The sequence below is a fragment of the Mobula hypostoma genome, chromosome 2 (genome assembly GCF_963921235.1).
Source record: "Mobula hypostoma chromosome 2, sMobHyp1.1, whole genome shotgun sequence".
Taxonomy (NCBI): Eukaryota; Metazoa; Chordata; class Chondrichthyes; order Myliobatiformes; family Myliobatidae; genus Mobula; species Mobula hypostoma.
Genome location: NC_086098.1, coordinates 226,597,949 through 226,611,359, shown reverse-complemented (window position 1 = coordinate 226,611,359; position 13,411 = coordinate 226,597,949). Strand labels below are relative to the sequence as shown.

The 13,411-nt window shown below is 39.1% G+C and overlaps 1 protein-coding gene across 1 annotated transcript in view; it reads left to right on the top strand.

Annotated features, from left to right (window-relative positions):
• The window catches only part of rab22a (RAB22A, member RAS oncogene family), a 55,538-nt gene extending 42,790 nt beyond the window's left edge, over positions 1–12,748 (top strand). The window contains exons 6-7 of the mRNA XM_063041580.1: positions 496–605; positions 2,470–12,748. Coding sequence (XP_062897650.1) covers positions 496–605; positions 2,470–2,567 — 208 coding nt within the window. The 3' untranslated portion in view covers positions 2,568–12,748. The remainder of the gene's footprint in view (positions 1–495; positions 606–2,469) is intronic.
• The last annotated feature ends 663 nt before the right edge of the window (positions 12,749–13,411 follow it).

Below are 13,411 nucleotides of genomic sequence, written 5' to 3'. Positions count from 1 at the left end.
AGAAATATTAGATATAATACTGTTAACATTTGAAATACTATCCGTTGTGAATTTTCAGCCTCTTCTGACTTTGCCCAGGATCCATTTACTGGTTATTCTGCATGCTATGGTGTAGGATAAGGCACGAGTTGGCTTTTGCCCATTCAGATCTTACTACAGTTTAGTATGTAGTATACTTTACTGTGGAAATGCAACTTTGTTCTTGGTTCCCTGGGGAAAAGGGTTGGAGTTTGCAGTGTTAAAACTAAATACAGTAGAGCATCCATTAATAATTTTGGCTTTCCCTATGATTTTTTATCAGCAGCCAGAAACTTCCATTTCAATGGCTTCCAAAAGCCACAAGCCGGGTGTCAGATTTAATTCTCATTTCAGTAAGTTAAGCATAGAGAGTGGAGGTCTATATGTTACCTCACTATTACTTTTCTTTTATCTATCCTGTCAGAGCAGATCTTTCCTGAATTGAACAACTCAAGCGCAACTTGTTTTTTATTGCAGGGAAGTACTTGAAAAGGATGCCAAGGACTATGCAGATTCCATCCATGCAGTCTTTGTGGAGACCAGTGCCAAAAATGCAATTAACATCAATGAACTTTTTGCAGAAATCAGTGAGTCTCAGTTAATTGAAGTATTTACTAATTTATTGTTTGAAAAGTATTTGGGCACCCTGGATTTCCATCCTGTCTTATCACAAGGACTGAAAAATAGCAGGCATAAGAAATAGGGAAAAGAGTGAGTATAGTAGTCCTTCATCCCTGTTCTGCCATTCAGTCAAATTCGGCTGATCTTTTCCTTCGGAGGTATTTCTCTGCTATAACACTATTTTCCCATAATTTCCTAAATATCAAAATGTCCTTTGAATATATTCGATAATTGAATTTTCACTCTGCTTGGGTAGAGAATTACAAAATTTCATCACCTTGTGGATTAAGAAATTTATTTTCTTCGAATCTTATTGTGGCAGTAGCTCCTGGTTCTAGACAATCTGGCTAGCGGACGCATCAACTCTACTATCCACCTTATCAAGCTTGCTTCAAATTTTGAGTGGTTCAGTGAAATAAATGTATAGGAGTACAAGCCCAGTCTGCTTATTCCCCAACCCTAGAATAAACTTACTGTTCCAGGAATCGATCCTGCATTTTAAGATTTAAGACTTGGAAGCAGAATTAGGCCATGTGGCCCATCGAGTCTGCTCCACCATTCAGTCATGCCTGATTTATTATCGCTCTCAACCCCAATCTCCTGTCTTCTCCATATAATCTTTGATATGCTTACTAATCAATAATTTATCAGCCTTTACTTTGACTTGGCCTCTGGCTAAAGAGATTATTCCTCACCTCTGTTCTAAAGGAACGTCCTTTAATTCTGCAGCTGTGCCCTCTGGTCATAGGCTTCCCTACTATAGGAAACATCCTCTCCACATTCATTCTGTCAAGGCTTTTCAATATTCGATGTTGTTTCCTTTCATTCTTCTAAACTCCAGTGACTACAAGCCATCAAAAGCTCCTCATATGATAACCCTTCCACTCCAGAATCATTCTCATGAACCTCCTCTAGACTCTCTCCAATGTCAGCACATCTTTCCTGAGATAAAAGACCCAAAATTGCTCACAATGCTCCAAGTGCAGTCAGACCAATGCCTTAAAAGCTTCAGTATTGCATCCTTTTTCTTCTAGTCCTCTCAAAGTCAATGCTAACATAGCATTTGCCTTCTCTACCACTGACTCAACCTGCATGTTAACCTTTAAGGAGTCCTGCCTGAGGGCTCTAAAATCCCCTTGCAGCCCTGATTTCTGAATTTTCTCCCCATTTAGAAAACAGTCTATGCCCTTATTCCTTCTACCAAAGTGCATGAACATCCACCTGCTGACACTATATTCCATCTGCCACTTCTTTGCTCATTCTCCTAATCTGCAGCCTCCCTGCTTCCTCAACACTACATGCCCCTCCACCTACCTTTGTATTATCCACAAACTTGACCACAGAACCATCAACTCTGTCATCCAAATCATTGTCATTTTGACTGCATTCCTTTGGTAAAGAGATCAAATCTGTGTACAACATTTTATTTGCTTAATATTATTGAACTGCCTTCCCATTTCTTCCTCTTCCATTTTCTTTATTCCATAGTCCTGAATTTTGACAAGGCTATACTTGTTGATGAATAGGGCATTTACTTGGACATTTTATTCATAGCTGGTGCATTTGTGTGCTAGGATAATAGATTGGCATTAATTTGCTCCTTTGGTCTTTTAACACTTGGTTGTGTTACAGAGAAGGAAGCTATAATGGATGCTTGAAAACTATGGTCTTGTTCTAGGTTAGGCAGTAGATATCCGTTTCTACTATCATTGGGCAAAAAGTAACATTCTGATTTTTTAATATATTGCAAGTGAAAACTCTTAAATTTTAAACAAATTATTTTTTAAAGAGTCTTAAGTTACGTTGGCTTTTTCACCCCTCTCCTTTTAGGTCGCCGTATTCCTTCAACAGCTGTCAATCAAGGAGCAAACAATAAAGGATTCAAGTTGAGGAGACCTCCTTCTGACAGAAAACACAATTGTTGTTGACCATTCTGGAAGCTCAGACTGACTTGGCATGTGCATGCCAGAAGGTTGAAGGATCCCTGTAAAAACGTTGCTCTAGCATACAGCCTTTTTGCTGTGCTATCCTCAATGGAAGAATAATCACTGCTCATTATATTGTCTCATTCTTCCACAAAAGTGCTTTATGCAACACCTTGACAGGCACCTTGTCAACTGCTTGTGTTTTTCTCAACAGCGTGCATGAGAGCAGAAAAGCCATTGACCAGGGAATGCTTAAATTGTGACCTGGAGCTGTCTGATGCAGAGGTGCAAAGGAAAACCATTTAATTTTCCTTTTCATGTAAATAGATTAAGGTAATACACAACAAAGGGAAACAGAAGCACTTTTTAGTTTAGATTGTTTTCTAACAAAGAATCAGACTTCATTGAAAATGCACTTTGCAGTTCTCTGCCTTGGTGGAACAGTCTGAAGTAGTTCTGTCATTAATACGTATTGAACTATTCTGTTCATATAACTGCTTCAAATCTCACAATAAAAGAAGAACCTGATCCCTGAGTAAGGCAGCAGTTCAGTCTACAGAGTACACTTGGGAGTGACAGGATCCAAAAACTTTGAATTCCCTCTGATACTGTTACCCTGTGCAAATATTAACGCTATCTGAGTTAAAGTGGTTACTGCTGTTTCTAAGTGTGTGTTATTTGGAGAAAAATTGAGAATGGCTTTAGATCCATAGCGGCTGATTTGATAAATACCAGGTTTGATCTGCTATTTATCTGTCTGGTGTCAGGTTTGATCACCAGCCTCTACCATTACTTGTTCTGTGCTGAGCAAGGGATTCTAAGGTTGACTAAGAAGAACCTACTATTCATGTTCCTAATTATCTGCTGACGATCTGCTAATTGTGTATGCACATAGGTGACAGTTAAGGACATGTTGAATCTCTACTTAGGGTCAAAAACCCCACAAAACCTTATGTATGAATAATAGTTGGTTGGCTCCATGAAACTGTACCTGAGCAAGATAAACTGGGTAACAGTGGCAACAACTGTAATATACACATAATACCTACGTGCTAATGTATGTTCAGGGCATTCTTGATCCTTAAATGCAATGACAAAAGATTCTAATTGATCTTAAAGAAAATAATGCTTTTTTTTAAGAAGTTAGCACAACTTCTAAAAGCGGTTCCTTAAAATGGTTGTATTCTTGGGCTGGAATCTAACAGAAGGAATCAAGTAAATGGTGCATTTTGTTTCTGCTGTCCAACTTGGGTATGAAGGTATTTGCAAACCACACTTGCTAAACCGGATCTTACGTGAGCTTTAACAAGTATAAATTAGAGCACTAGTACTGAGGGTCTTAAGGGAACAGCCATATTAACACTAGCCTGATTTCACCACTTACTAAAAGAATGGACTACCAGATAGCCAGAGCTTACAGGACTTGGTACTTAACCTATTTTGTTTGTTGTTATTGTTAACAGGTGCAGTAAAGGTAAGAGAATTGTACATCTTCAACTGGTGAACTCCATTTAATATAGTAATGTCAGCAAAGCACTTTCATTATGGAAGAATCCAAATCAATCTAGACACAATTGAATGAATAATTCTTGGTTTTGTGCTCTTCAGAAGAGCATTTCAGCACCATTTAATTGGAGTTGCCCACAGGCAACTGAGTGATGAAGGGGTTTCTGAAGGTTAATCACAATATTCTTTCCATTGCCTGGCCTTTCGGCATACCCCACCAGATTTATTGATGTGTTTTTGTTTCCAAGCTGTGTATGGTTTTTAAAATCTACAGATCCTATTTATGTGAGTAACTTAGAAGCCTCACACAAAAGATTCAAAATGGTTGAGAAATCTGCTATTGCATTACAGATTATGATCGCTCCTTTTAGCTTGAGGTCGATGTTGAAAGTAGCCCACCCTGACTGCCATTTAACATTTAAATGCGGATTTTTTTTCTTTTAACAAACTTGTATGCCATACAGTAAACATGTTTATTAGAAGCTCACAGCAGGGACTGTCGTATATACAGGGAGTTGGAAAGCAGTACACAGGGGAGTAGGTGGGCCCAGGCATTAAAATGTTGTTTCCACCAACTGCATTTTGATGAGAATATGAGGAGAAAATTTAATGTTGACAGCCACAGTTCTGTCCTGTGGAGTCATTTCTGCATTCACACAAGAGGCAGCTGCTTACATGGTTTTCCCAGTTCAGTTTCTGCTACAGTTTGTGTGACCAGTTCAGTAACATTTTGTAGGTTAGGTATATGTGGTCTGACTTGGTATCTCAAATCAGCCTTAGAAATAAGGATCTTGATCGTGCCTTTAAAGATCTCGGTATGTCCCAGAGAGACTTGTGTACCATTCGAGTACTATGAAGTGTCAATCATATGATAGTCAATTTGCAGTAATCTGCTATAAAAACAGATAAGTGCTTTAAGATCTAGCTTGAGGAATAACTACCAAAATTTTGGAAAAATTTTCACTCTTACCTCCAAGTATCAATGGCTGCTTTAATCTGAAGGACACTACAAGCACTTTCGCAGATGACTGCATTGGAGTTTCAACCTGTATCTGCAACCATCTTCCTTTGTAGTGGTGTGGTTCTACCCATTGAGTATTTTCCTCTTGATACTTCATTATTTCAGTGTCAAACATCTGTCCATCTCAGTGATGAGGGTAATTGCTCTCACCTTGCTTCTCGAATTCAGCTCATATTTGGACAAAGCTCAGCAGATGAAAGATCCTGGTGTTACCCAAACTGGGCCTTGGTGAGCAGGTAATTGATGACTGTTGTCATTTGTCACTCATTCTTGAGGAAGACCGTGAGATCCAGTTTTTAGTGTTGTGTATGGAGATAACTGATGAGATCAATCTGGGTTTGAAAGTTCCTTTTTAAATGTTTAGGGATACTGATTTTTGAGATTCTCTTTTCCTCTTTGCCTCATCTATTCTAGCTTCCTCTTACGAGCAAGCACTACTTTTTATGTTGCTAAGCCAAAAAGGACAATCCCAGTGGGATGTGTTGACATTGAAACTATTAAAAGGTTGATGTGAAAGTGCTTCCTGAAAATGTTGCAAGCGATGGCTTCCACCACTTTGAGTGAGAGCAGACTGTGTGATAGATTGTTGAATTGGATGTGTTCTGCATTTTATAAACTTGACCATTTTTCACATTGTTGAGTAGATGTTGCTTCTTATTGCATTGGATTGGCTTTGCTAGAGGTACAGCTAGTTCTGGAGTGAAGGTCTTCAAAATCTGTTGCCTGCACCCAAACCCTTTGTTGTATCCAAGGCTCTCAGCTGCTTTTGAAATCTTATGAGTAGAATTGAATTGGCTGGAAACTGGCTTTCTGATATTGCAGATCTCAAAAGGAAGCTGCAAAGGGGCATCTCTTGGGACCTATAACTGAACGTGGTTGCAAACTCTTCAGTCTTGCCATTAGTACTTGTATGGTGGATCCAGCCACCACTGATGATTGGGATCTTCTTGAAATCACTTCGCTGTGTTATTTGCCCAGAATGATATCGATGTAATAGTACTGTAGGCCCTTGACCCCATCTATTGGTTGCAGGATCACATACCTCTGTGTTTCATGTTAGTTTTGTTTAGCACACAAGTGTGGCAGTCTCATTTTGCTTTTTTAGATGTGCTTGATGTTGCTCATAGGAAGTCATTCTGTACTGCTCACTGAATCAGTTGATTCACTGACTGGATATCAAGGTTATATTTCTACTGCTGTTAATGATCCACATCATTTCATGGATGCCATGAGTATATCCTGAATAGCCTGCTTGTAATAGTGCATAACATGATAGAGGATGTTCTCAGAGAAAACATGGAGACTTCATCCTTACAAAGACTGTGGTGATGATAATGACAGATGCATCTGCCACAGTAGTTTAAAGGTGAGGTTGACTAGATTTATCATTTATATTGTTTCATTCACACCCTGCTACTAACTCAGTTTGGGAGTTTAATGCTTCTGGGTTATCACTAGGGGTCCTACCAAGCCACTCTGATGATGGGCATTTGAATTCCCACCAGAGAATATGCTGTGCCTTTGCCACGCCGTGCTTCTTTTAAGTGTTGCTCAATGTGGATGAGCACTAATTTATCAGCTAAAGGAGGACAGTAGGTGATAAACAGGGGGAAGTTTCCATGTCTGTGTTTCACCTGATGCTATAAGACGTTATGGGGTCTGGACTCAATGACAAATCTCCAAAGGCTATTCACTCCCACCAGTTTAGCACTTTGTGTCATACCTGGTGGAGTTTCCTGCTGGAGAAACAGAACATCCCCATGAAATACAGTAGGAGATTCCTGGTAATTGTCCTTAAGTTCTAGGATAAAGGACTACTTGGCATTTTTCTGATGTTCCTTGCAAACAAGTTTTTGGAGATTGTTGCAGGCTGACTCCAGCAAGCCATCATATCTTTCTGCGCTGATCATCAGTCAGATATCACCCATGCGTGGGCTACCTTGAGTCTTGCTGGCTTGTGTACGTGCTAACTAGCAGGGAGAATTCAGACGGCAGCAAGATGGTTTGCTGCTATTCCGTCTGTGCAAAGTAGGTCAAGCTCAGAATTTGAGCCCAGGATATTGGGTCTTGGGGCAGCTATGTTTGTAGATGAAACAGCTGTTTGAGCACAGGGAAGTCTACGTACAAACACTCACGTCCATCACTGGCCAAACTGCTTTTATTTAAGGTGGGTTTAGTTTTTAGCTTGACCAAGCTAATCCATCCATCATTGCTGCCAGTTGCCCACAGACCCTTTTGTTGGAGTCCATTACTGACCGCAATGCAGTGGCCATCATGGATGCCTCCTTGTCAGCATGACCATCAAGAAATTCACTAACAGGTATGTTCCTCTAGCGCAGATTGCTCCCACTTTATTTGCTAGCACTTTGCATTGGATTACTGAGGCAGGCTTTCGGTGAACTAACTGCTGCTGAGGGTACGGGATAGTAATGCACAACACTCTCCCAAGTGCCCTCTGCTTTTAGACTCAGTCACGCATGATAAATGTCTTCCTGAAACCAGATCTTTCCATGAGCTATTTCTTTTGTTCTTTTATGTCTGCATTTTGTTAAAAGCCTGACTGTATTCTACTTTGTCCATTTTATCTGCTTTCCATATATTTAACTATGTAAACTAGCAGCTTAGGTAGGAGATCCAGATTGTTACTAATATCAGTCACATTTTACATTTCCTCTTGCTTTACTTTCTTTTTTTAGATACTGATCTCCAGTGGTGATTGTTCTTCAATGTTGAGTCTTCTGACAGTTGGTTTCCCAGCAGACCAATATTAATTTACAAGTCTCTGCCAAATTTGTCATGTTTTGATTCTCAACTGTGACTGTGCTTACCAAATTAATTAATTAATTGACTGATGCTTTAGTTGTTAATCTTCAATTTTTGTTTCTTTTCTGCCATTTACCATTTTTGTACACTGTAGAATTATTAGTGCTTTTATATTGTATGTCTTTTCCAATAGCTTATATTCACTATTTATATAGCCCGTGTTCCTGTCTTATCTTTTATATCTCTGTGTGTTACTTACAAATCTCATCCCAACCACACACCCCCACCTCCCAAAAAAATTGGGTTCCCTTTAGAACAATGAGAGAAGATACAAGTATAGATGTTAGCATCTGGAGTTGATTGCATTATTACTTTGAGTGAATTCGTCTCCCATTGGCTTATTATGCATAAAATTCTGCAACCTATTAGGTATAAATTGAATTTGATGCAAGTTGAGTTTATGTGATTTTCTTTTGGTTGTTTTATTTTCAAAAGATCTTTTAGAAGCACACCCAAGTCATCAAAATAGCCAGAAAATGAAACAAAAACAACAGGATTTTGGCATAAGGGATGGCCATTCAGATATAATATATGCATAATGTGTAGAGGGCTAGGAAACTCTGGAATTCTTACCGCAAATGCTTTGTCATTGACTATATTTAAAGCTGAAATCCATAGATTTTTTAGATGTAAAGTAAATGAGTGAATACTATGTTGATTCAAATACACTTGATGGATCTAAGATGTTGTTTTCTCAGTATTGTGAAGTATAAGACGGATCTGCAGTTCTAAAGCGTTGCAGCAAATGTTGATAGGTTAAGGGAATTGGTAAACATGTTTGTTATTATAAAGTATTTGGTAAAGTAATTAGGGAGAAACAGTTTGTGCTGTTGTGCAGCAGAGGACATTACAATTGAAACTATGTACAGGCCAGTGGAGGAAGATGGGGAAATAATGAGATGCTCTTTAAAAGACTGCATGTGTATGATGTCAGAATGACTCTGTTCATTTTTGTCTGTAATCCATCAACTTGGATAATGGAAAAGAAATGTACTTGTGAGGAACTATTTTATGTGCATCAGAGGGATACAGTGTGTTGGCTGTTTACTCAGTTAGACTAGGATAAATTTAGTTGTTTCTGCTTTTTCCATCAGTGGAAGCAAATGCTGTCGGTTGACGGGGGTGGTGGTGAGGGAGTGAGACTGGCTTCTGCTTAACTAACATTTCTATAAAATTGTTGAGACTGCTTATAAATTGACAAAGTGCCCCTACTAGAGTTGTCAATAGGAACCTAAAAGATTGCCACCCAAATGAAGGTAAGCATTTGAACTGTTCTATTTGCAAGCTGTAGGTGAACCTGTCAATCCAGTGAGACAGTTGCATCTCTCCGTATACACATAACAGAATACGTTAGCAGGAAAGCCTTCCACATTTGGGGAATTTTCTCTTGCTTTGCTTTGGGTAGTGTCCATGTGGAATTTGCACGTTCTCCCTGTGACCGTGTGGGTTTCCCACCATGCCACAAAAGCAAATTGCCTTGTGGTTTGGTGAGTGATGGAATGTAGATGGGAGTTGATAGGAATTTAGGAAGAATAAAAGGATTGGTATAAAATTTTGTGCAAATAGGTGCTTGTTGGTTGGTGTGGTCACCGTGGGCCAAAGGACCTATTTCTGTGCTATTTGACTCTGATTCTGAGTACTCCAAGCTGTTTCACTGCAAAGGATTACCAAAACAACCCACTTTAACGAATTCCCAAATTCTCCTTGCAGAAATCTAATGTTCTCACCAGCCCACCAGCACAGACTAGGAATCCCTAGTATGTGACTGATCAGAGTGGAGGAAGAGCATCTGGGAAGGCACTTAGTCTCTTTCACAGGAGCACACGTGGCCATGTGTAAACAACACAGAGTTGAAAAATATCCCAAACAGCCCATCCACCCATCCTGCCTGTGGCCATGTGAGATTCAGCCATGTCCAAGCCTACAAAATAGATCAGAGGCAACAGGTCAGCAGAATCATGGTTAATTTCTGCTACAGGGTCCCCAGCACATTAGCTGTTGCTGGGAGAATGGATTCTTCCCAGTGTTGTAAAACAACATGAAACCTAATGTGATACTCTTGTAGTCGTGGATATTAACTTCCCATAGATCTTTCAAAGGAAAAGATGATCTATTCTTTCAAATCATAGCACTGGGAGAAGGGAAAGTTAGCTGTTGCCATAAAAAAAATCACCTTTGATTTGCAATTAAGTATGTTTACATGCTCATGTCCGGCATCAGCAGCATTGTACTGATTTTAAAAATATGTATCTGATTTAATCAGTTCAGTATCGTACATGCATTGCTTGAATGCTATCAATGTTATGTCCTTGTACTCTGAAGGTTTATATAACAAAGCATATCTTTCTTCCCCCCCCCCACCCTACCCTTCCCCATTGCCCCAAGCATCTCTTCATAAAAGCTCCTCCAATTTCACCTCGCCTCCCCACGCCAACCCAATCCACAGTTCAGTAAGAATTTTCCAAGGGAGCAGTGTGAAGAGATGTTGCCCTCTGTTGTACTTTTTCGCTGATCATGTGCTCTTGTTTTGCCTGTTGCAAAGCAAACACATTCAGAATGTGATGACTTTTGTTTTAAACTGCTGTGTGGAATCCAGAAGTGCAAGTAGCAGAAGCTGTTTCAAAGCCTCATCCAGACAGGAGTTTATCCTTGCCTCTGAACATAAGAAGCATGGGTGCAAGTCAAGAGATAGGTGCATGTTACAACACAGTACATATTCTGGCTCCAGTGTTGACATGAGTGTGCATAGTACTGGTAACACATCCATACACGCAACAATTATGACAATATTGAAAGTATTGTGGATTGCTGATGCTCTAAATTTGTTATTTTCCTTCCCTGAAAATGGATGCATTCTGTACAATTAGACTGAAGAATTGATTCTTTTTACTTAAACCAGCTAAGTGCCTTTCGAGGTCATATTACCAACCAAAAAAGTGCTCCTCGTCCTGAAAGAAGTAGCATTTTATCTTTTCTTGGTGTTGCTGTGATAATGTGGGGCTTGTGAAATGCTGAGGGAGATGGTGCTGGTATTCTGTATGCCTCAGGTACAGAGATGTTTTTGGTTATTCGTGGGAAAAGGCAATGGCTTCTGATTAGCACTAACTGCAGTGTCACAACCTAGCACAAAAGTCTTGGCTGGCATTCTTGGTACTGAAGAAATACTGTCTCATGAATCTGAGCTGTCGCTGCCCTTATGGATATAACATAACCCCTGGCGTATCCTGAGCAAGGGAATATGTTCCCTGTGTCCTCGGTCACCATTAATGAAGCATCTGATGATTATCACCTTTTTAATTTGTGGTACATTGCCTTGGCCTCATTGGCTGCTGCGTTTCTAATATTAAAACACTGACTATATCTAAGGTACTCCAGTGGCTATAAAGTGCTTTGGGATGTCCTCAGAGGTGTGCGTGTGCTATATTAATGCAACTCGTTTTACAGCTGAAAATCCTCTCTGGAATTGGCCCAAGATTGACAGCGTTTTGAATAGTAATGTATGGTTTTTAGATATTGTAGATAATTGCTCAACTAATATGCTACTTATTTACAGCAGCAGCACTGATACAAATCCATGCCCACTGTTCAATTTGCTCTAATGCATGAAAAGTTGCCTAATTACTTCTCATGAAAATTTTTTTTGCTAAGCTTATCTGAAGGATAGATTAAACTTGGGCTGGTCCCAAACACAGGATTGTTTAATCATTCATTACCTACATAACATCAGGTAAAAGTATATAACTTGTTTAACTATTAATATTTGTAATACTGAATTATATTGCCCATATTTTCTTTGTAACCAGTAGATTAGGTTGACACATCAATATTGAATCACTTAAACCGGGAGTTGCTAATTCTTGTGTAGCTAATAATTCCTAAAAAATCACTACATGATCCATGATGTATTTTCTAATGTGCAAGAAGAAGTTGTATGCAGTTTGTTAATAAACTTAATGTTTTTGTTTGTGTGGTGTGCTTTGATGTTCTGTTTTACTATCTAATGGAGTATACTGCTAGTATTGCCTGATATCATTGGACTGCCCATACACAGGTTATGTGCAGGTGGGTGGTTTTGGAATTGTAACCCTGCACAGTTCACTGTACAAAGTTATATATTTTTTTTGCAACAGTGCTTATACTAGGATTTTGTTATGGATTTTCTTTTATCAAATCCTCAAATAGTCAAGATAAGTTAGAATTTGTGTTCTCTGCACTAATTTTCCAGTGGTGGTTATTATTATTGCACAAATCCAACCTATGTACATTTAAAACAGATGTACAAAGGCATAAGTATTTAAAGTTAGAATTTTATTTATTAGCGATATAGTCTGGAATAGACCCTTCCAGCCCTTTAATCCACAACACCCAGCAGTCCCTAATAGTCCCAATTTAACCCTAACCTAATTACAGGACAATTTGCAATGGCCAGTTAACCTACCCTGTATGTCATTGGACAATTAACCTACCCTGTATGTCATTAGACAGTGGGAGGAAACCAGAGCACTTGGAGAAAACCTGTGCATTCCACTCCACCCACAGAGAACGACAGAATATTTCATTTTCAGGTGCATTAACTTGCCCTTCCCCTTCGCTCTAGACACTTGGCCTTGTTCTTTTCAATAGAAGTTGAATATATGTCAAAAAAATCATATAAAGATAAGGCCATTGTATTTCTTTTATCTACACAATATCTTTGTGGTATTAAGCTTGGAAGTAATGTATGTTACTGGCTAGCGTACTTTAATGTACCAACTAAGGGACAATTACTTTAACTCCAAAGTATCGTTGGTTGTTCTATTGACTTATAACATCTGTATTGTGAATAGTGATTAAAGTAAGTAAGGAATTTGAACATACAGTTTACCAAGTGGTCAATTCTGCCTAAAAAATAGCTTTCCTCTGTGCAGACTTCAGAACAGTGTGCTGTCAGGGGCCATGCTGTTCTCGTGCATGAGTAAATGAAGTGTGAGTGAGGAGCGAGTGTGAGTTTTAAGAGTCCAATTGGTCAGCAACAACAGAACCTCGTGACAGCTTCATCAAATACTTGAAAGCACTGCTTGAGTATCAGGATTACCTACCCAGAAATAATCTGGTTTTCAATATTAATCTCCACAAAATGTATTCCATAACAATTTTGGAAAAAACTGGCAATAATTTGGCTTGAAAGCATTTCACATTTGGAATCTCCCAAGCCATTTCACTGAAAGGAAGACACCTGAAGTCAAAGCAGGAGCTACTAGGCAGCCAGAAATTTGATCAACAGATGAACTTAAAGTAGGCCCTAATAGGAGGAAAATGCTGGAGCCAGTGGAAGGTACAGCAATGAAGGCTGGGATAAGAGAGCAGCCAGAATGGTGGAGTACAGAAAGAAGATATGGTTTGAAGCTGTATAACACTAGATGTCATTTTAGACGCAAGCATTTAACCATTGTTGCTTCATCCAGTTCAGTGGCAGCAAACTAAAGTTACTTAATTGAATCTTTAATGTGTACAGGTG